This window comes from Cricetulus griseus, chromosome 2 (genome assembly GCF_003668045.3).
Source record: "Cricetulus griseus strain 17A/GY chromosome 2, alternate assembly CriGri-PICRH-1.0, whole genome shotgun sequence".
In the NCBI taxonomy this organism is placed as follows: domain Eukaryota; kingdom Metazoa; phylum Chordata; class Mammalia; order Rodentia; family Cricetidae; genus Cricetulus; species Cricetulus griseus.
In genome coordinates this window covers 291,694,846-291,718,174 of record NC_048595.1, presented here as the reverse complement: position 1 = coordinate 291,718,174, position 23,329 = coordinate 291,694,846, and the positions used below count along the sequence as shown (strand labels likewise).

The following is a 23,329-nucleotide window of genomic DNA, read 5'->3' as shown; positions in this document are numbered from 1 at the left end:
TGCTGTCCCTTCAAGGAAGGTTTGTATGTGTGTGTATGTGTGCCCGAGTGTGCGCTCACATGTGCACACACATGCTTGTGCACAGCTCCAATGTGTTTCAACTGTGAGCAACAGTAAAGCCCCTGAATTTCAACTGTAGCTCCCACCTCATGTCTGAACCCCAAAGCCTAGGTCCTTTCCATATTGTTTTAACCAGCCCCCCATTCGCATTCTTCCTGCCTTGCAGATGTACCACAGGATCCGACACTCGGAGTGCATCTACAGGGTCACCATGGAGAAGCTGTCTTACCACAGCATCTGCACCTCAGAGGAGTGGCAAGGCCTCATGAACTTCAACCTGCCATCGCGCATCTGCAGAGAGATCGAATTGTGAGTGTCTTGTGCCATTTTCACTGCACTAAAGCAAAACCATGGTCACTTTAGGGGGCATCCTGTGGGCTTTCATGTGCTGTTCCTTCTGCTTGCCTTAAGTAGCAAACCCTGAAATGGAAACCCTTGTGGTGGCCCAAGCCTGAAATGCCAGTGCTTGGGAGGCTCAGGCAGTAGGATTTGGAACTCAAGGCCAGCCAGGAGTATATAGTGAGTCCAAACAAGTTTGAAATCGGTCGCCTAAATGATAGTATTCATTACTCTAACCGCGTATCTCAAATGGCATTTAATGTCACACCCTGACGTCAATCTCCAAGTTAAATGAAAGAATTTAGTAATAATTTGTTCCATCTTTGTACTCTTCGTTTCCCAGTGTTTGGCAAACACACTTAAGTCCAGAGAGGCAGGGCCTTGTGGTGACTATGTGCCCAGGGCAGCCACTCTGTCCCCAAGCTGGCATTCACTATATGATTGGAAATACCACCCCCCCAGGATAAACTGCTGCAACATTCATCCTGGTTGTGGGGTTGGGGGTTAGTATTTACATTAGGAAATGAGATCACTGTTATATATGGTAACTTCAGGAGTTACAGTTATTGAATTCGTTTCTTAGCTTAGATGAAAGGCTGTTTCTGATAAGGTTCCCTGGACCGTGATATACATATATATGTGTGTATGTGTATGTGTGTATGTATGTACATGTATATGTATATATATATAATATATATGTGTGTGTGTGTATGTATATGTATATATGTGTGCATGTATGTATATGTATGTGTGTAGGTGTATGTATATGTACATGTATATATGTGTGTGTATATGTGTATGTATATATATGTGTGTATGTATATGTGTATATATGTATGTATATGTACATGTATATATGTGTGTATGTATGTATATGTGTGCATGTATATATATGTATATATGTGTGTATGTGTATATATGTGTGTGTGTATGTATATATATGTGTGTGCATGTGTATATATGTATATATGTGTGTATATATCTATATATGTATGTGTATGTATATATATGTGTGTATGTATATGTATATATGTATGTGTATGTATATGTACATGTATATGTATATATGTATGTGTATGTATATGTACATGTATATGTATATATGTGTGTATGTATATGCATATATGTGTGTATGTATATGTATATACATGTATGTGTATGCATATGTACATGTATATATATATGTGTGTGTATGTATATGTGTATATATGTATGTATATGCATATGTACATGTATGTGTATATATATGTGTGTATGTATATTTATGTGTGTGTGTGTGTGTGTGTGTGTGTGTGTGTGTGTGTGTATGTATACATACGTGTGTGTTGATTATCCTGATGACACCTGTGCCAGCTGCTTTAACAGATGACTCTGTAGGGTCCCACAGGAACACTTCCATTCAGTCAGATGCTGCAGGGAAGGCAGGGCAGGGACAGACCACCTTGTCCTTTGAGCATCAGGGTAGATAAGAGGGCATATTGATTTTCATGCCAGTCGTACCCATCCTGACTAATGGTCCACGACTCTCCTTTCATTTCAGGTTCCACTTTGACATCGGCCCTTTTGAGAACATGTGGCCTGGGATCTTTGTCTACATGATCCATCAGTCTTGCGGGACATCCTGGTATGAGGGACCCATGCAAATGATTCCTTTTCAACATGGGGGTGGCCTCCTTTGCCCACTTTTACCTAACCAGGTTCCTTGTGTGGCTATGGTAAAACATGACATTTTAATAAACATTCAAATAAAAATTGGTTGAGCTTGTTGGACGAACACGCAGCTTTTCCAAATGCTCCAGGGACTGTCGACTTCCTGGTTGCTTTGGCTGTTGTCATAGCTGACACCTGTTTAGGTTTTGTTCTGGAAATGGGTAACCTAAATGTAATGCTAGCATGCCTTGTCACTCTGTCATACATTCCAAATAACACTTAGTGTCATTTAGGCTGTCCATTAGGCAGTGGAAGAGGCAGGATCCACACTTAAAGCAGTGTCTTTTCAGAGCGCGCAATGCCTGTGGCATCCACTTCAAGTCCCATATGTATCTGTTAGGTTAGGCATGAAGGAGAAGTCTTTCAGCAAATGTGACAACAACCACAAGCTGTTACTCTCTCCATCTGCCCTGTCTGACATGGTTCCCTGACTTTGTGTGTGATGGTTTACGTCTTACACAGGTTGAAAATTCCAAGGCTGTATTTGCTCATTTTCCAGATGTTTGTTTTGCACTGACCCAAGCACTGCGTCTTTTAGTTTCTCTGGAATGACAATGTCTATCATCTTCTTGAACTTTATGTCTTCTCTACTTTGATCAGTCTAGAATGTGGGACTGGCAGCTCCAGTTGTTGCTTAGCCTGTTGAAGGTTTGTCTGGAAGTCATAAGAGGCCAGACCTTTCCCTTCAGGGACATTGAGAGCTTTTAATGAAAGACACACAGCTGCGTATGCTCCAAGTTTTATGTAATCTTAGTCTTTTAATCTGCCTTAAATACATTTTGAGAGAGGTGGGATCTCAATTAAGAAAAATTATAATAATCCAGTGCCAGGGTGTGCAGTAGTATTTGGTGTCCTCCTCCACCATGTACTGTGTAAATATATTTGGGTGTGGCTTTTTTTTCACTTGCAACGTGAGTGTACCTTAATGCCTTGGATTATCCCTGAGAGTGTAGTCAGGTGCAGAGAGTATTATTACATGCGCTTGGCATTTGTGCATCCAAGTATGTTATGAAGTTCTTAGTTGAGAATGCCCTTGGCCAGGAGGATGCTGTATGTGGTCACCTGAGCTCTCTGGAGTGTAGGAAATGCTTGTAAACACAAGGAGCTCATAGAGGGTAAGTAAGGTAGACTGCATGCTGACTGGCAGAGCGGAGCTATCAGGATTAGTCTTAGTTCTTTTGCTGCTTTATGGCTACAGAAGAAACAAGGAGTGGGAGTGACCACAGAGCTCATGGTTGGCCAGGAGGGAACCCACAGGTGTGTGTGGGTGCACATAGGTGTGTGAGAGAGTCCATGGTATGTGAAGTAATCCATAGATATGTGGGAGAGCCTACTGACATGTGAGGGAACCCACAGGTTGTGAGGGAGCCCACAGGTGTGTGTGTGGGGACCCACAGATGTGTGGGGGAACCCATAGGTATGTGAAGGATCCCACAGGTGTGTGTGTGGGGCCCACAGGTGTGTGAGGGAACCCAGATGTGTATAAGAGAGTGTGAAGTAATCCACATATATATGAGAGAGCCTACAGATATGTGAGGGAGCCCAAAGGTGTGTGAGAGGACCTTCAGGTGAGTGAGGGAACTCACAGGTGTGTAAGGGAATCCACAGGTGTGTGAGGGGAACCACAAGTGTGTGAGAAGATCCATAGGTATGTGAGGGAGCCCAGATGTATGTGAGGGAGCCCAGATGTGTGTAAGGAAATCCACAGGTGCGTGAGGAAATCCACAGGTGTGTGAGGAAATCCTCAGGTGTGTGGAAGAATCCATAGGTGTGTGAATGAGCCCAGATGTATACAAGTGAGCAGATTTTGCACTCCTCAGCTAGACTCGCCTCAGAAATGTGTGGTGCTATGCTGGCCCTGTCATAACAGTCTCTTCTCCACACAGCTTCGAACTTGAAAAATTGTGTCGTTTTATCATGTCTGTGAAGAAGAACTACCGGCGGGTTCCTTACCACAACTGGAAGCACGCAGTCACGGTGGCACACTGCATGTACGCCATACTTCAGAACAACTATGGCCTCTTCACAGACCTCGAGGTGGGTGTGCACATCCCTCCTGTCAGAAAACCTCAGGGAAGTAATGCCTACGTCAAAGTGCATTTATGACATGAAGTTAGCACCAGTACCCAGACACAGATCACACTTTAATGGGAATGTTGATCTAGAAATTTCAACTGCACCCAAATACCCTCTGGGGGAGGAGAGAGAGAGAGAGAGGGAGGGAGGGAGGGGGAGGGAGGGAGGGAGGGAGGGAGGAGGGAGGGAGGCTTTCTTCTTTATTAAAGCTGACAGATCCTGCATGTATTTAACTGAGTGAATTTCCTTTCTCTTTCTTTCTTTCTTTCTTTCTTTCTTTCTTTCTTTCTTTCTTTCTTTCTTTCTTTCTTTCTTTCTCTCTCTCCCTCTCTCTCTCTCTCCCTCTCTCTCTCTCTCTCTCTCTCTCTCTCTCTTTCTTTTCTCCCTTTCTTCCTTTCCTTCTTTCTTTCTCTCTCTCTTTCTTTGGGTTGTTTTTGGTTTTTGGTTTTTGAGACAGGGTTTGTCTGTGTAGTCCTGGCTGTCCTGGAACTCACTTTGTAGACCATCCTAGCCTTGAGTTTACACATCCACTCACCTCTTCCTTCCCAGTTTTGGGATTAAAGGTGTGTTCCACCACCACCACCTGGCTAGAGTGAATCTTTCTTGATGCCCATATGCCCTGGATAACATAGACTTACCCGGATGATATAAGAACACTGAGCACTTAGTGTAGTTAACATTAGTGTCATTTTGTGTCCTACTCCGTAAGGGGACAGGCTTTGAGGTACACAACTCGCTCCTCCCCAGGTTCCATATACCTAGATCTGATGCTACACTGGAAGATTTCACAATCCCAGAGTCAGAAGGTTTGGAGCCTTCTCATCCATGCAGCTACCACAGCACACTCCCAGCCACATCGTGCTAAGTGGTGGGAATTAGCACCTGGGGACCAGTGATGCTGAGCCCACTAGCCAACCAGACTTTCATCATGTCCCTTTGAGCTCCCAACCTGTTGATGTCACTAACACCACAAACCCAGGCCTCCTTTCCCCCTGTAAAGCAATGTCACTCTTCTGACTACAAAGGACAACGCTGCCACATCTAATATAATACATTTTGCTTTCTTTAAAGTAACACTCAAAATAAATCCACCCTGTACCCTTGCCATCCTGTCAGACCAAAGTCATAGTTGAACCAGAAATCATGGAAGGTGGATTCCAGAAGTGGGGAAAATTAGCACCTCAAACACAGTAAAAAGTAGGGCTGGAAAGGTGGCTCAGTAGGTGAGAGCTGACTGTGGAGGACTGAGGGCCTGAATTAGATCCCAGGACCTATATAGGCAGTGGGCATGGCCATGCACAGCTTAACCCCAGCACCGAGGGACACAGAGACAGGGGGATTACTAGGGTTTCCTGGCCACCAGCCTAGCTCCAGGTTCAGTGAGAGACCCTGTTGGAAAGAAGTAAAGCAGGAAGTCATTGAGCAGAGCATCAGTGTCCTTCTCTAGCCTTCATCCAGACACACAAATGTGTGGTCCCCCTCCCACGCACATTTACTATAGTCCCATACACAAGCATGCAAAGGAGTAAACTATATTCTTGGCTGTTGATTATTTGTTTTCTACAACAATCTTTAGTTTTAGCAGAATTTAACAATATAACAGTCGACTTCCTCTGAAAGATTCAAATGAAATATGCTTTTTGTTCATATGAATAATTTTCCACTGAAATTTGTATTGTATTCTATTTGGGGGAGATGTTTGGTGTTTTTTCCCCCCATTTAACTTCTTTTGCAGTTTCACAGCTTTCCAGGAGCCCCATTGGCCACTCCTCTCTCATCTTGCTTTGGGAACCTCTTTCCTCGGATTCCTTACAGTTGGAGTTCATGGTTGCTCAGACTTTTGCTTTCCTCTGTTCTCATAGAGCTTTGGTGAATTCCACCATTTTCGTTCTCTACCCAAGAGCAGCTTGAGACTCAAACTGCTTCCTACCTAATGTCCACTTGCCCCCCTCTTAAAGAGTTTCCTGTCACTCTTGACCTAGACCCTGATGGTCTACTCACCTTCGCCACCTGTGGGGTTTCCTACACCTGCTGCTGGTGTTCTCAATAAGGATCACATTTGAACTTTCTCATGTTGCTTTTCACAGCCAGTCAAGAGAGCCCACTGGAAGGCCTGAAAGCTGCATCCAGACTTTGCCTACCCCTTTTACACTTCCATCACTGCCCTGCTCTCGCTCTGCTCTGCCTTCCCGTGATGATTGCAAGCCCTCCTAGTGAATTCCTTACACGTCACTAGACAGTTTTTTAAAACTGCCAGTTAGATGCAGACACTGCTGTCCTGGAGTCCCTTCACTCTGCTCCTTGTCATTTGGAATATGCAGTCTGTGTGAGGACCCTGTACCCTGCTCCAGCATACTCCTGACCTTGCTCAACCATGATCTTCTCAAACACCATGTTGCCTCCTCCCTTCTTCTCTCAGGTCTCTGTTGGTGTCTCACTCTTGCTGGATCTGGCCCAGACTTCTCTCTTTAGTATAGGCTTGCCTCCCTTGGGCTTCATAGCATTTTTCTTATTCCAGGGCAGTGTGCTGTGTTCACATGTCCCGTGTTTGCATGTTGTGTGTAGTGGGCTGAGAACAGTGATGATCTTGTTATAACTAGGTGAACCCAAGCTGTCTGCTGCATGCATAGCTGAGCTTGCCCATAAGGCTTTGGCACATTTGGTGCCTCCTGTCCCTTTCCCAGGATTACAGAGGAAAACTCCTTTGCTTGTCAAGTCCACATAGAGAAAAACAAAGAACAGAGTTCCACAAAAGTTCTAAGATCCCTATGTGTTCGGATATATCAGTGGCAGACATGAATATGGTGTGAATGTAAGCTGCAAGTCTCCAGGTGTCCCCTTGCCATGTCTTAAACATATCTGCATTCTGTTATCTCTTCAAGCGCAAAGGCCTGCTAATTGCATGTCTGTGTCACGACCTGGACCACAGGGGCTTCAGTAATAGCTACCTGCAGAAATTCGACCACCCCCTGGCAGCGCTGTACTCCACCTCCACTATGGAGCAGCATCACTTCTCCCAGACAGTGTCCATCCTGCAGGTAAGGTGCCAGGCTGCAGTGCTCCGAGGGGAAGGGAGGGGAGGGTCTATACAACATACTCTGCAGGCAGCAGCTGCATTTTACTGTGCTGTCTTACTTTAATGGCCATAGCTGTGAGTAGTTTTTTTTTTTTTTTTTTTAGGATATAGCACCCAAGATCGTTTTCTCTATATCCCATAGCCATTGTGCAGTGTCTTTAGCAACAGGATCTTACGGGGCTAGTTATGTGTGTAACCAACAGTGTTAGCAGTTGTTTGGGAGACCTCTGAGGCCTCTCTGGCCAAAATAACTTGGAGGGAGGTATCCTACATCAGGCAGTGTGGTTTTGTTTCATAGCCCATGGCTTGTGGGAGTGGCACTGTCCACCCATGCAGAATGCCTCTATTTGAACTTATTTTAAAAGTTATATTTTGAAGTTAGCTTTCCATAAGGCTTAGGCTAGCCTACCTACTACCCTTCCTCTCCTTTTCTCCCCATCCTCCACACTCCCAGCATTCCTCACTCCCTTCATCCCTCTACTTATGATTTTAATTGTATTGCAAAACAGTAGGCTTCCACATGGCATTTTCATATGCCTTTCTGTCTAAGTCAGTGTTCTGTTGCTGAGGAGAGACACCATGACCACAGCAACTCCTACAAAAGAAAGCATTTAATTGTGGCTGGCTTATGGTTTCAAAGGTTTAGCTCTTTATTTCCTGGCAGGAAACCTGGCAGTGCACAGGCAGACATGGTGCTGGAGAGGCAGCTGAGAGTTCTACATCTGTATCCCTAGCCAGCAGGAAAGAGAGAGAGATACTGGGCCTGGCTTGGGCTTGTGAAACCCCAAAGCGCCCCCCCCCCCACCATGACACACTTCCTCCAACAAGGCCACACCTCCCAATAGTGCCACTCCCTTTGAGCCTATGGGGGCCATTTTTCATTCAAACCACCACACTTTTCCTTTGGGCTAGCCCTTGGCTTCTCCACACTCTTGCACTCATGAGCTACAGGACAGTGGATGGCTATTTACAGGGTGAACTAAAGTGGTTGAGGATATGAATGATTTTCTCAGCATGAGTTTCAGAACAGTATGAAATTACTACAGTTAACTAGCACCAGAGAAAAGCTTCTGGTAACTTCAGTATTTTATATTTCCTAGCCCCATCACTATAAAACACACACACACACACACACACACACACACACACACACACACACACACAAGTTATAGTAAGGTCACTTGGGTTTTGTGATGAAAGAGATTATCCCATGGGTACAGTGGTTCACATAAGCCATAACTCTATCATTACAACTAAACAGTCCCTTTGTTTCCCCGAATTTGCTATTACAGTGACATTTGGCATTGTTGTCCCTACTGTTTCAAATAGCTGAAGATGCCCTGAGCCTAGGTGTGACTCTTATTGGAGGTTTTCCCCTGGTCTCTCTGTAGCTGGAAGGACACAACATCTTCTCCACTCTGAGCTCCAGCGAGTACGAGCAGGTGCTGGAGATCATCCGCAAAGCCATCATCGCCACTGACCTCGCTCTCTACTTTGGGAACAGGAAGCAGTTGGAGGAGATGTACCAGGCGGGGTCGCTGAACCTTCACAACCAGTCACATCGGTAAGGACAACTTGGCAAAGGCTACCAGCCTAGTGTGTGAGTCAGGAACTGCAATTTGGTGTGCTTATGGCGGTGCCTCTGCTGATGTGCATCCTGGCGGTGCTTCCACCATTTCTCCCTGGGGATGGTTTGCAGAGTGGATCCAGATTCACGCTCAGGATGCTGCGAGTCACTCCCCTGCTTCCTGCCTGGATGGTTCTCAGGTGGCTGCCACAGCATCTCACTGTTGTGATTATCTGTATCCGGTTGGTCAGTCTCTCCTTAGTGCAGCCATCTTCACCCTAAGGTGCACGGACGGACGGCTACTTAATGTTCTGTCCCTGTCTCTTCTGGGATCCATCCAGACCTGATCTTAATATTTCTTTGTAGAGGATGGTTTTAGGAGAAGTTTACTTGGGTGACCAGATGCAAAGCAAATGGGTAGAACTGGAGCCCAGCTGGTAGGAGTAAAGGGAATCCTTGTAATGGTGTGGGTTCCTCAGCAGTTCAGCAGCAGCTGTGCAAGCGTCCCTCCCTTCACACCAGGGTGTGTCCACATTCCACAAGGCTCAGAACATATGCAGTGTGTGGAACCATCTTTCAGAAGAATAGGGGAGGCCATCTTTCTTTCACATATGGCAAGGCCTTGCCAGGACTTAGGTGAGTCAGTGTTGACAAAGCTCCCAAGAGGCCATTGGTGCCCCTAGTTCCTCCCGCTCTGCTCCCCCCCCCCCCGAAGTTCACAGGGGCAATGTGCTTCAAGTCACCTCCACTCACAGTGCATTTGGTTCTTGTGCTTAAACCCTGGGCAGGAACAGGTGTTTGTTTACACTGTCTTTATGGTACCTTCAGAGGAATATTCAACCCTTGTGAATGAAGTGTGCTTAGTTTCAGAAACCTGTCCTTCTACTTTTTCTTGGATGTATTCAGTTACTTTTTAGCTAAATGGTCACAATAATTAATAGACCATTATAGAAAATTTAAACATCAAATTGAAAAGCTATTTCTCATGCTTAATACATATGGGTCTCTACCGGTGATGTGAAATTAGCTGTGACTAATTTGTGTTAGTTAATGGTTTTAAAGGTAATGCTTGCTTGCCTTAACTTCAGAAGGAAGAAATACGCACAGCAAAGAGATTGCACCTGGCTGCCACATGCTTGCTGTGATGCCATCCCGTTTACCTTCTGTTTCTCCAGAGGTGTGCACAGTGTTCCTGCAGTGTATAACTAGCTGTGTGCCTTTTCCTTAAAACATGCTTATTTCAGAGCCAGTCCTTTTTAAAAAGATCTATAATTCAATGTAACATAAATAGTTGTAAAGGTTTGGAAGCCTTTTCCAGATTAATGGTGACAGTTTCTAGAATTTTCTACTATAAAGAATGATGCAATAAACTCTGCTCATGGGATCTTTCCTAGGGACCCTTGAAAGTACATTACATAGAGCTGGAGAGATGGCTCAGTGGGTTAAGAGCACTGGCTGCTCTTGCAGGGGACCTGAGTTTTGTTCCCAGCACCTACATGGCAGCTCACAACCAGGGATCTGATGGCTTCTTCTGGCCTCTGTGGGTAGCAGGAATACACATGGCACACAGACACACATGCAGACAAAACACTGATGCACAAGAAATAAAAATAATTAAGTATATATTGCTAGACATATACATACATTGTTTTAAAACAGACATGCTAGGAGTTCACACATCTTCTAACATGAGAATGAGAGCTGCTCCATGCACTCTTGCCTGCCTTACAGAAGGACCTCACACTTGCTGACTGCTGTGTGCACAGCTATTCTGTCTGTTCACAATGCTTGCTTGTTCTGTTGAACTTTTACTCTTAACAAATCATCATCTAGCCTGTCTTTAACTAAGGATATTGAACTTCTGTGTTCTTTTTCACAAATGTTTTCTTTAGGAGATTTGCAAATTTTCTTCATGTTCTCATGCTCTCTCTCTCTCTCTCTCTCTCTCTCTCTCTCTCTCTCTCTGTGTGTGTGTGTGTGTGTGTGTGTGTGTGTGTGTGTCTGAGGATGGAACCCAGGGCCTTACACATGCCAGGCAAACCCTGTATTAGTGAGTGACACTCTAGCCCCAGATTCTCTGTTGAGAACATAGAAACCTCAGATCATGAAGCCAGATCTGTTACTTGTTCTTATCAAACCCCACGGCAATGCAAATACTTCATAAATTTTTGTGTATTTTATAGCTCAATTTTTACATTTATCTCTGGATTCTTATATTAATAGAATTATATTTTTTATTTCTCCTTGATGTGTTAAATCAGTATCACTTAATGACTAATTCATTTTCTTCACCTAGTTAAATATGTTAAGAGTTTTGTAGCATATTCAACTCAGTGAGGTCATGCCAGGGGTGCTTCCTGAATGAACCCCACCCCAGCAGAGCTGTTCGTTCAGGGTTGAGGTCTGATTCCGTTCAGGAACAGAATGAAACATCCATTCTGGCATTTCTGAGTGAGCATGACTATATAACTGATTTATAATTGTAAATAAAAACTAATTATATTTAATACAGACCCATGCCAAATTTCCAGGCTGTTCACTTCCTCATGAGCAGTAAAAGAGCAACTTGGCATTGTGTTGTCTAAATAATTTTGACAGTTCTCGTCCTTATACCAGTAGTTTTAAATGTGAGGCTATTTCCAGTGGGAAAATTTTGCACATTTTGCAAAGCCCCGTGCTATTAATATTGCTTTTACAGACTTCTGAAATGAGAAATGTATTCTTTTTCAGATTAAACCTTATTATACTATTTAGCATAAAAGTGTTGGGGGTTTTGGTGAAATACATTGAATGAGATTGACTTACTTCAATTGCAAGAAAGAATTATTTGTAAATACAGTGCTAGTTTTCATGTTCTCCATCTGTCTAGTGAATTTACCAGTTGAGGAAGGAAGGAACTTAATTCTTTAGACGCTCAAATTTAAAAACACTCTTCTTTTAAAGCTAAAAATTAGTGGATCCAGAGAATTGTACATTTCTCTGGTCACTTTAAGCTATTTGGGTCTTGAAATGCCATCTGCTTGGGATGGCAGGCAGCCACACATGACTGTTGAGCATCTCTCAGTTATTTGAAGTGACCTGTAGCAGATATAACAAGCCCTCGGGCTATTCCCTTTGAAAAGCCAGATTGTAGAGGTTAGTGGGGGAGGGGGGACGGGTTGATGGCAAACAATACCTTGATGTGGCATTCAGGAACCTGTAGTGGGAACTAGGGGACAGCCACCTGAGACCTTGACAGATGACCCTGAGGAACCATCCCCATTGGTGCAGGCTGTGTCTCCAATGGAGAAATCCTGTGTCCCTCATGCCAGCTGGAAGAGGTGCTGTCTCACCTCTGACATAGTTCCCTATCTCTGGTGATGAATGGTCTTTATAAATTACGTTATTTTCTCCAGTTGAGGTGAGGACATTATAATTCCTTTCTTCATTTCACTAGACCAAGAGTCACCAGAGAAAACTCAGTAAAGTCACGGGCAATTTGTTTCTTTGAAGTTTTAGCAATTGTTATTTTTTCTTTAAGAGAAAACATTTAGATACGCTTACACAGATAGCAAGTTGGACATGCAGTCCATCACTGCAGATGCCAAGAAACTAAATGGAGAATCCCCCTCTCTCTGGCAGAGTTTGAACATGTTCTTGCTAAACAGAACAGCCTTGGAGGAACACCGTCCATCCCACTCCACAGGCAAGCAAGCTCGCCACACTCCCAAGTCCTCATCTGACCTGATGACGCCACTTCTCCCCAGTAGAAGTTAAGCATTCTTGTACATCTCAGACTTTGTGGATATAGGATGAAAGTAGGGGTCAGGTTTTCTCTTCAGGTGACATTAAAAGTGCAAGAAGTCTGTGAAATGAAAGCTTGGCCCATAGCTCTGAGAAGGGCCAGACAATATGAAGGGTAACAGAATCCTGTCTCCGTGTTTGCTCAAATGGGGACACTGAGACATGAGAAGCACAGAGCACACTCCTATACAGCTTGTGGAAGAAGGGCCTGATGCTGTAGCTAAAGCCACCCTGAGCTTTAGTTCCATGTTGCTGTCCTGCCCGCTAAACTACATGGTTCTGCTTCTTAATGCTTTTTCTGTCACTGGGAGGTAACACAGCAGAGGCAAACTTTACTCCTGACGATGCCTGAGTCTGCCCCCACCTCTTGGGTCTCCAGGCAAAGTGCAAACACTGCATTCACTACCTTTGTGTCATCTTCTAGAGATCGTGTCATCGGGTTGATGATGACTGCCTGTGACCTATGTTCTGTGACGAAGCTATGGCCAGTTACGAAACTGACGGCAAATGATATATACGCAGAGTTCTGGGCTGAGGTATGTCTTTGATTCTTATATTAACGTAGACATTACCAAGAACTGGTATTTCAGCAGCCTACCTGACAGAGGGCAAGTTCACTGATCCCCACTTAAGGAGTTCAAAACCACACTCACTGAGCATTGCTGTGGCAACTTTTCTTTCTTGACCTCTGACCTTTGCTCACTGGGTGTGTACTTTTGCACATCGCTTTATAAATGCACTGGACATAAAGGGCTCCAAAGCCCCAGGCTGCATCTGCCACCAGTGAGAAATTGGGACATCCTTGTTTGCCTCTAGCATAATTCGGTGCCATTGTGCTCCTGGCCAGCTCAGGTTCTCCCCCCTCTAGGGCAAGTGGTTCTCAAACCTGTGGGGTGCGACCCCCTTGAAGTTAAACGACCCTTTCACAGGGGTTGTCTAAGACCATCAGAAAACACAGGTATTTACATTATGACTCATAATGGTAGCAAAAATTACAGTTATGAAGTAGTAGCAACAAAAATAATTTTATGGTGGGGAGGGGTCACCACAGCATGAGCAACTATACTAAATGGGTTGCAGCATTAGGAAGGTTGAGGACCACTGCTCCAGAGCATGTGTACACGCATGTACACACACATTCACACATACATTCACGAACGCACACACTTTGTTTTACCCTGTAACAGAACCTGTCTCACTTAGTTAAGGAAATTGAGCTGCACGGGTCTCAAGTCTCAAGTGTGTTAATCCGTCCTTGCGGCAATCAGCTCAGTTGCACCTGTGAGCTACTTTCTTCAAACGCCACCTGGGAAAACCAGCCGATGGTTCCGCTCAGTTTTACATTCTATGCAGACCACACTTCCCCAACCACGTTTGAATTCTAAGACGTGAATGAAGATGTGGTAGACACAGTATAGGTTCACCCCCTGCACACTCCTCACGAGGACCCAGTCCACAGTGGATGAAGCTCCAAGCACTGTAGGCAGTCTCCAGGACCTTGCCCTCCCTGGGCGGAGCCATGAATAGTCTCTGGGCCTGTCAGTTGATTTAACCCCCTGAAGTCCAGTGTTTCCTCTTCTTCCCACCATGCTGCTGCTGCTTTCTACCCTTCCCATGGCCTCCACACTCCTCATCTGTGCCTCTCAGAGGTGAATAGCAGTGATGAAGCCTGCCATGTCTTGGGTCATGTGGCCACAGAGCATGGTTGGTTTGGCCCTTAACTTGTAGCCTGAGGCAGTCAGTACCCGGTGGCCAAGCTTCTGCCATAAGCACCACCCCTGCCATAGCCTGCCTCTGCCCCCACAGTCCTTGAAGCTACTCATTAGGTACCTCTCCCTTGCTTGTCCCACATCACTGGGTTTCCTTTTCAGCATTTAATCTCACTCTAAGCACACACTGAAGTTGCTGATCTAGAAACTCGTTCCCTCCTGAGACTTGGGACATCATCCCCAGCAGGCGCTTGGTAGGTTTCACTCATTTGGATAGAGAAGAGGCAACGAGACCCAGTAGTTTCTGCACGTAAAACGAAGGGCTGAAGAGTTGGTGCTTTGAGAACCCGGGTTCTACAGGGCAGAGTTTTAAGGGAGGGGTGTGGAAAGTCTTTTCTGACTCTAAGTAACCCTAGAAGGTTTCAGTGTAGAGTTGTGATTTCTGAAGAAAAACAAGTTCATTTAAATGACTAAGTATGCATCCTTAAGATTTGGGCAAACTTTAAGAAGATTTCAACAAGTTTTAGTGAAGAGGAAGCAAGGGCAGCCTTTATGCTTCTGCACACCCATCACCCCTCCTGCCGTGAGCTGCTATATGGTGGCACCAGAGGAGATGTCTGTATATCCAGAAATTTGGCAAAAAAGAATGTCAGATCTCGGTACTACACAGTGACACAAAGATGGCCATTGCTTTGACAATGGCCATTGCTTTGACAATCTTGGGGCACGGGACACCAACATTTTGTACAACTATTTGAAAACTACAAGTAGTCTCTTCCTGTCTCTTCTAGGGTGATGAAATGAAGAAACTGGGAATACAGCCCATTCCCATGATGGACAGAGACAAGCGAGACGAAGTCCCCCAGGGACAGGTATGAAGAACAAGTGTCATCGTCATGTGGTTGTCTGTCTGTCTGCCTTTGGGTCATCTGTCTATGGAACTCAGTGGTTTTAAACCCTCTGTAAATGGTTCTCAAATGCAGAATCCACTGGCCATGTGTTCTGGCCGGCCCCTGTGTTTGTGGGGACCTCTTGGAGTCCTGTCTGCTCTGGGGTATAGACACCTGCCACCCTCCCTTCACCACTTCCTTAGTTTCACTCTTTTACATCTGCTTATTAAATTATTTGACATACATCTTGTCACCAAGGAAGGGGCCTAACAAAGTTTGTCAAAACAGTTATATCTGACTCTGTTTTAGGACTCTCAATCAGAAAAAAAAAAAGGTTCACTTTAAAATAGATTGAGCTTTGCCCAAAGAATAACTCCTTTTGTAGCATGGGGGACTTTTAAATGTCTCTGAGATCCACAAACATTTTCCAATTCTTCTAAATTCTAAATCAACCACTGTAAAGTTATTTTATCACAACAGTGAAGTACTCTGTCCTCCAGTATGTAATCTTCTTCTCAGGCGTTTTAGCCCAATGTCTCCTTGCTTTAATTAGAATAAGGAAACACCTGCACAGGCTGTGCAATTAAAAACAAGCCCACTCTGGTGGCTCAGCCCTGCAACCCCAGCCCCCAGGAGCCTGTGGCAGGAGGTTTCATGAGTGCCAGGTCTACCCAGACTGCACAAACTTAGAAGTGGAAATGTATAAGCATGGCTCTCACATGGAGGCAGTGACCATAACCACAGCAGGAGAAAGCAAAGCTGACCTACATAGAACTCCTGCTGCCTCTGCTCTCAGATACATCCTGAAGTTCTGTTTCTAAAAAAGCTGCTAAGCTAACCTAGGGAGCTGAGACCCCACTTTGCCATCTATTGGCCAGTCATGAAGTGGGGCTCACCAGTAGGGGGAAGGTGTCTGGTCACTACTCAGCCCCTACATGTTGCCTGTTGAAGAGCGAAAGTCTGGTGAGGGTGGGGATGGCACAAGGGATGGTAAATAAAGGTCACAGAAGGAAACCAGAAATAACATCAGCTGCCCCTGAATGCTAAGCTGGAAGAGAGCTGGGCAGGTAAAGGACTATGGGCCTGACTTTGCAATGTCCACAGGGCAGCATCGAATTACCACAGGCCCTCAACAGGCCTGACATGTTTAAGTCTATAAAGTTTTGAGTGCTGTGGGTGTAAAGTGCAGTGCTGTGTTGGGATTTGTGTGTGCAATCTTGCCTTCCATCTAAATGCACAGTCAGCCACTCAGCACTGGTTCTCTCAGGGCCCAGAAGATATAGCACACAGTAGAACAGCAATAGTATGCAGCACACAACACATACACACAGCACACAGTACACACACATACAGCACACAGCACAACAGCAAATAGTATACAGCACACAACACAGAACACACACACAGCACAGCACACACTCACACACAGTACAGCACAGCACACACATAGCACAACACATAACACAGTACAATACACACACACAGTACATAGCACACACATACAGCACACAGTACACACACACACAGCACACAGCAGAACAGCAAATAGTATACAGCACACAACACACACACAGCACAACACACACAGCACAATACACACACAAAGTACATAGCACACACACAGCACATAATACACACACATACTGCACACAGTACATACACATACTGCACACAGTATACACACACACACACACACAGAGCACACAGCAGAACAGCAAATAGTATACAGCACACAACACAACACACAGCACATACACAGCACAGCACACACACACAGTACACAGTACACACACACACACACACAGAGCACACACACAGCACAGCACACACACAGCACAGCACACACACAGCACAACACACACACACACACACACACACACACACACACACACAGTACATAGCACACACACAGAACATACACAGCACAATACACACACACAGTACATAGCATACACACAACACAGCACATAGCACACAATACACAGCGCGCGCGTGCACACACACACACACACACACACACACACAGCATACACAGAACACAACACAGACACAGTACACAACATGCACAAAGCATATACACAGCACACACAGCATACAGCACAAACACACACAGCAAACACATAACATGCACACAGCACATAGCACACAGCAGAACAGCTGACTTCATGCTTAGGGTTCAGAGACAGAGTAGTGGGGCATCAACATCTTAACAGTGACCTTGTTTCATCTCCCGACCTCGCTCTATGGCAGCTTGGATTCTACAATGCTGTGGCCATTCCCTGCTACACCACGCTGACACAGATCCTTCCGCCCACAGAGCCGCTGCTGAAGGCCTGCAGGTAATCACAGAGTTCCCCATTCATGTGGCCATCAAAGCCACCCTGAACTCCATCAGCCAGTGGGCATGTGGTAGTCACAGTTTTCAGTGACTTCTGATTTGAAGCTTGCGTGCTTGGTCTGCTATCCATTTGCCCTGGTCAGGGGTCTTGGGGTGGACCCAGTTGACTGGTTTCCTCGGGGACTAGAAGCCCCCTTTCTTTCTTTTTTATCAGAGTTGAATCTCAGACACTAGCTGATGCTAAGGCATCCTGTTCTATAACTCAGATAGGACGAATGGTGCTGGCAACCCATGCCAAAGACCAGGACAGGTCAAAGGACAGCTGAGCTAAGGGGTCTGTGTGCAGAGGACCCCACAGCATTCTTAAAGACCATTTCAGTGTTTAAATGTTTTGTACGCATGAAGTCTAAGAAAATTACCAAATCTAGTGTGTGTCTTTTCCCAATGTATCAGACAATCCCTAAGATCTGGGGAAATGATACTTAATATTAAGGAGCAGATTTAAGGGTCTTACCTGGATTACATTGTATTTTAGGATATCCCCCCCCGCCCCCAACAAGGCATTTTAGCATGTTTGCTAATAAAGGGAAATTGGAGAGGTTTTTTTGATATTGTGCTTGCCATAGTCAAAGATCCCTTCTGACGTTGACTGTGTGTAAAAGAAAGCCAAGCCAGGCTCACCTAGCAGGCTTACATAGTAGGCTGCAACCACGGCAGGTTTGCAAGGCCATGTGCCTGCGATATCACAGTTGAGGACAAGCAGAGAAAAAACTAGAGGGCAGTAGGAAAACAGGGCTCCCATTGGAGGTCACCAAGCAGAGAACTTCTGCCGTGGGAAGCTGAGATGTTTTACACATGAGAGGCTACCCAGATGCAAGGCACCAAGGAGAGGTTAACTGCCCCCCACCCCAGGTCTGTGTAACTTGGGTAGAACCATCCTGCTCTCTCACTTGCCACCCCTGGCTGCCCTTTGCCTGAATCATCCCCTATAAGGAGCCCCAGGTACACCTGCTGACTCTGTCCTCAGTAATTAGGAAGTAAGACCCTGGCTCCAGTTTGGCTGTCCAGTGCTCTGGTGCCTCTGGAACTCACCGCTGAAGAGACATGGCAAGAGCCTGCCTTACACCAGCTACTGTCAGTATCAGAACCACTCTAACAGGGCTGGGGCTCAGTTGTCCCACAATGCTGATGTCCCTTTTGCAAGCCAGCTCAGATGTCATCTGTAACCCTGTCCTTTGTTCCCAGGGACAATCTCAACCAGTGGGAGAAGGTGATTCGCGGGGAGGAGACTGCGCAGTGGATTTCTGGCAAAGGGGCCTCCGAGCAACTGCCAAGGAAGGTGGATGACTGATCCTGGAGAGGTGTCTGCCCAGCAACTGACTCTCACCCTGCTTCTCTGACGTCGTTCCTTTTGTTTTTTAAGGGTGGGGGGAACCTCTCCCAGAAGGTACCATCACATACACACAGGGAGCAGATGACTCCCTGCTTGCCACTCGCGCACGCCTCAGACAGTGAGCAGTTCCGGCTCCACCGTGTTCAGACATCAGCTGTTCTGTGGCTTCACCTGACTTGTGAATGACATCAGTGAACCGGCCAGCACTCTGGTGGCCCTGGAGGTGGGCAGAGACCACAGGAGGGGTTCCTGCCTGGGTCCTTCCGAGAGGGTGTGGTCAGTACCCTGGTTCTATGTTTCATCTCTTCAGCAGTGCTATTTGGTGGCATTGGTTATAAATAGGACACATGTCCCCCATGGTGAAATCCTCATGTGACCTCCTTTGTCGCTGACTGAGTTGTAGCCTGGGACACAGGTAATGAAGGTCATAGCCCACAGGTGATAGAGAAGTTCCAGTTGTTGGTTTTAGGCAGACTAAAGGTGTGTTCTTTCAGTTCATCCGGGGTCATGTAGGTGAGTCAGCTCCCCTGTAGGAGGCAGACCTCCACCCTTCTGTCAAGGAGACACCGGGTACAGGGCATCCAAGAACCACAGCTCTTATGTCAAACCATGTCAAAGAATTAAAACACTTCCCCCTCCCTCACTGTAGACTGTAGCCTTTGGCAACTTTAACCAAATCCTTTGCACAAAGAAAATAAAAGTAAGGGATATAAATTTCCCCCCAGCAAGAAAAACTTGTGAGTGAAAAATGTGAATTTTAAAAACAATTTATTTACATTTTTACTGTGTGTTATGGCAGCATTATAGTCACATCCAAAATGTGAGATTATTCTAAATGACACCCCATTCCATGCGGTACACCCCACAGAGGCTCCAACAGTGCAGCCCCAGTCTCCTGGAAATTTGGGTCTCTCCTTCACTGTGCAGTCAGGCCCAACAGGAGGAGGTGCAGGGCCACCACACTGACCCTTGACTATGTCTTCTCTGCCACTCTCAGAGTCCTCCACAAAGAACCCCATGTGTGAATAGTCCTCTGGTGTGACTTTCTGCTGACTCCTGCTGTGTGACATTTGAAAAGCCAGCAAAAACCCCCTGGGCCCTTCCTGCTGCATTCTAAGGGTGTCACCTGGTTCATGCCATGAGGATTTTTCAGGACAGTGGCATGGAAACCCGAGAATCTGTGCCTGGTTGTTCTCATGCTGTGAATGAGTCTTGAGAAGTTAGAGAATGATTAGAGGCGAACAGCTCTCTCACTGCTCTGGCAGGAATGTGAAAAGCTGCTTTGAAATGAGTTTTTGAAATAGACTTTGATACACTTGGTACTCTACACACCACTGCTTACGGGAGCTTGGCATTTTGCAAAAATCTATTATTCGGTTTTCTTCTACATATGGATTCATGTTGTAGCAGAGTGGGCAGAACACAAACCTTGTTGTCATTTTACATTAACACCATGTGTTCAGTTTCCTCACTGGTTTCTAAAGAGTTGCCATCTCCCCTCCAGGCTTCTTGACTTGCTGTTGTTACTGTATGAGGTAAAAGGCGACACCGGTGAACACCAGGGCTGTGCACACGTGTACACACATATGTATGCATGCTGGGGGACAAACACACAGATGTATATATGGTACACAATGAGACAAAAGGAAAGAAAGAAGCAAGTATTTATGTATTAAAAAAATTACAGTCACTCCCATACTCCAAAGCAGTGGTTTTCCATGTTGGGAAGTTCTCCATGAGGGCATGGATAGGAGTGTTACTCCTGTGAGCGTTCCCAGGTGGAAGCCTGAAGCAAGTCCACTCTCCTCATACAGACATGTGACGCTCGATCCAACAAAAAGCCACTTTTATCCACACCAGTCGATTGAGTATCTGTCTTGGAAGCTGGATTGCAGAAAGGGGGCAGTATTTAGGGTGATTGTTTTATTCCATCATTTTGAAGGCGTGCATGAATTCTGTCCCCCTGTATGGAAAAGGATCCTGGTGTTGGGAATCCTGTGACTGCTTTAGCATTCCGTGATTGCCGTAGTAATAAGAATACTACAGGAATCTCCTTTAATTGGACCTAACCAAGAATACTGTATGGTGTGGCCTCTGCTGTGGCAGTTTTGCAGAGGAACCTGCTAGGAATTTACTGGCTGGTCAGTCTCTTGTTTGGATAAAAGATTACAGCTGATTTTTTTAAAAGGCCTTTTTAAGTTTTATAAAAGACCTTTGCAACATTGTTTTCCCCATGTGTGAGACCAGGAGGCATAGGTTTTCCAGAAATAAAAGAGGCCAGGATGTGGCCATGTTTAGTTAATAATTTGGTTTTGGAATTCATGCAGTCAAGAGTGTCCTTTTGTATCTTGGCAAACACATTTAGCAGACAAGCACTTGAATTTTGCCTCTAAGTTTTTTTTTTCCCCACCTCTTTTGTCACCATGTTTTCTCCCACCAAAGATTTCCAGGAATTCCTCATTGGTGTCTGATGCAAACTTAGTGACTAATAATGAATATTAACAGAATGTTCCATTTACCAAAATGATATTGTTTACGATCACTTTAATGCACAAGTTTTATACTCATGGTGGTTATTTAATTTCTTCCTATGCTTTGTGGTACCTTTTCATCTGAGAAAATGTTCTCGGATACATAAGTGCACGCCAACAAACCAACGTGAAGTACTGAGTCTGGGCAGTGAAATACAGTCCTAAAATCTGTAACCATCAATTAGCTGACAGTTGATTAGAACAAAGTACAGGGTGTGAGTGGCTGTGGAAGCAGTGAAAAGCATGCTGGGTGACGGTCAGCTTCCCACCTTCCCAGGATGTAAAAAGCAGGAAGAGGGATGTGGAATCCTGTCCCCGACTCCCTCTGGTTTGAAGTGCCAGTGGATGACTGCCCCTGTGACACTTCAGGTGTCTCATTCCCACACAGAGTCAGTTTGAACTCACCTGTTCAGTGTCAGGCTCCTCTTTTTAGCATGTGCTGGCATTTTTATTTTATATACATTCGGTGAACTCTGCTTGTTCACTGTGTTCATATATGTGCTAGATGTGTTAGCACAGCCTGCCTGTTGCTGCATGATGCCTTAGGGACCAACCAGGTCTTCCAGTGGGCTTAGCTTGGTGCCTGGTGTTTCTGCTCTCTTGGGTCTAAATTAAGGGCTCGGCTTTAACAGGACAAAGTAGTCACCCTGCCTTGGCCTTGTGTCTTTATTTTAAATGTTGACTCACCCCCTTTCTCTCATGTGCCCACCTCTTTCTCAAGTGTAAGGGACAGCATTTAAAGGGGCATGTCCGTGGTAGGTCCACCTCTGCTCGTCAGGTTCCTGTCATCATCCCAGGTCCCTGGCATCTGCCCTGGTGACTTTGGGATCCTCTTGTTCGATGGGTACTGTGGCTCCAGTTAGAGGCACGGATCTCTTTTGGGGGGGGGGTGTTCCAGCTCCTCAGCTGGCTTTGGTTTTGAAAGTCACCTCTCACTGAATATTCCAAACTTGCATGGTTGCTTTGAGCTCTGCTGATCTTGTGTGCTGGGTGGGGTGGGGTGAGGGATTCTTGGAAGACTGTTCATCCAGTCACAGGCTCCTTATGTTGCAAGTGGCAGTCTGACTTGACAGCCACTGTGAAATTTGAGTTAGTCACATGTACCATCAGCTGTGGCTTCCCCTTGTGTGACATTTATATTTACACATGTGAGTTTTTTGTTGCTGCCCATTTGGCTGGCATGATTTACACTAAGTTTAAATTAGAGATGCCCAGCAGTACAGTTGGATCAATGAAAGTATTTAAGGTATTTTATGCACTGACAGAAACAGAATAAAAGAAAGACAAATGCTTAGAGGTGTTCTCCTTGCCAATGAGGAGTATAGAAAAGCTCATGTCTCCTAAGAAAAACACACCTAGAACCCAAAGACACAAGTCCTCAGTCACCTGACTTGTCCCTGCTCCGTAGTGGAGGTTGGTGCTTTGTGGGTTGTGAGCAGTCTGCCTGCCATTAGTGTAATTGTGAGGATTTGTAACTAGAACAACACACCTAGGGCTGACCCTGTGTGTGTGTGTGGGGGGGCACAGGAGAATGCCCAAACACCAGGGGTATAACCACAGCTGAACACAGAGTCTGCCACAAAGTAAGTCAGTGCACAAATCTCAGTGCTTAATCTCCAGGAACTATACATTTGAGGATTTTTTTTTATCTCTAATGTAAATTAAATCCCCAAGCACTGTTTTTTTGTCTAGCCCACCTAAAACATCATTCTATTATGGGCATCCTCGCCTTCTCTTTTGGCTTGGTCACCCTGACACCCAGTCCTGTGCTGTATCTAGAATAGTAAATATAAATGGCGTGTGGGAATACTGTTTCCATATGATCTGTTGTATGGAGTACATGCTACATGTTCATTT

At 45.4% G+C, this 23,329-nt stretch overlaps 1 protein-coding gene across 5 annotated transcripts in view; it reads left to right on the top strand.

Moving 5' to 3' along the window:
- The window catches only part of Pde10a (phosphodiesterase 10A), a 179,877-nt gene extending 157,132 nt beyond the window's left edge, over positions 1 to 22,745 (top strand). For 4 of the 5 annotated variants that reach the window (XM_027401113.2, XM_027401116.2, XM_027401114.2 and 1 more), the window contains 9 exons: positions 227 to 369; positions 1,940 to 2,023; positions 3,996 to 4,146; positions 7,068 to 7,223; positions 8,653 to 8,825; positions 13,036 to 13,147; positions 15,112 to 15,192; positions 17,461 to 17,549; positions 18,794 to 22,745. In XM_027401113.2, coding sequence (XP_027256914.1) covers positions 227 to 369; positions 1,940 to 2,023; positions 3,996 to 4,146; positions 7,068 to 7,223; positions 8,653 to 8,825; positions 13,036 to 13,147; positions 15,112 to 15,192; positions 17,461 to 17,549; positions 18,794 to 18,899 — 1,095 coding nt within the window. In that variant the 3' untranslated portion in view covers positions 18,900 to 22,745. Of the gene's footprint in view, positions 1 to 226; positions 370 to 1,939; positions 2,024 to 3,995; positions 4,147 to 7,067; positions 7,224 to 8,652; positions 8,826 to 12,449; positions 12,520 to 13,035; positions 13,148 to 15,111; positions 15,193 to 17,460; positions 17,550 to 18,793 lie in introns of those variants that run through there. The other variant, XM_027401117.2, reaches the window with a different exon arrangement.
- The last annotated feature ends 584 nt before the right edge of the window (positions 22,746 to 23,329 follow it).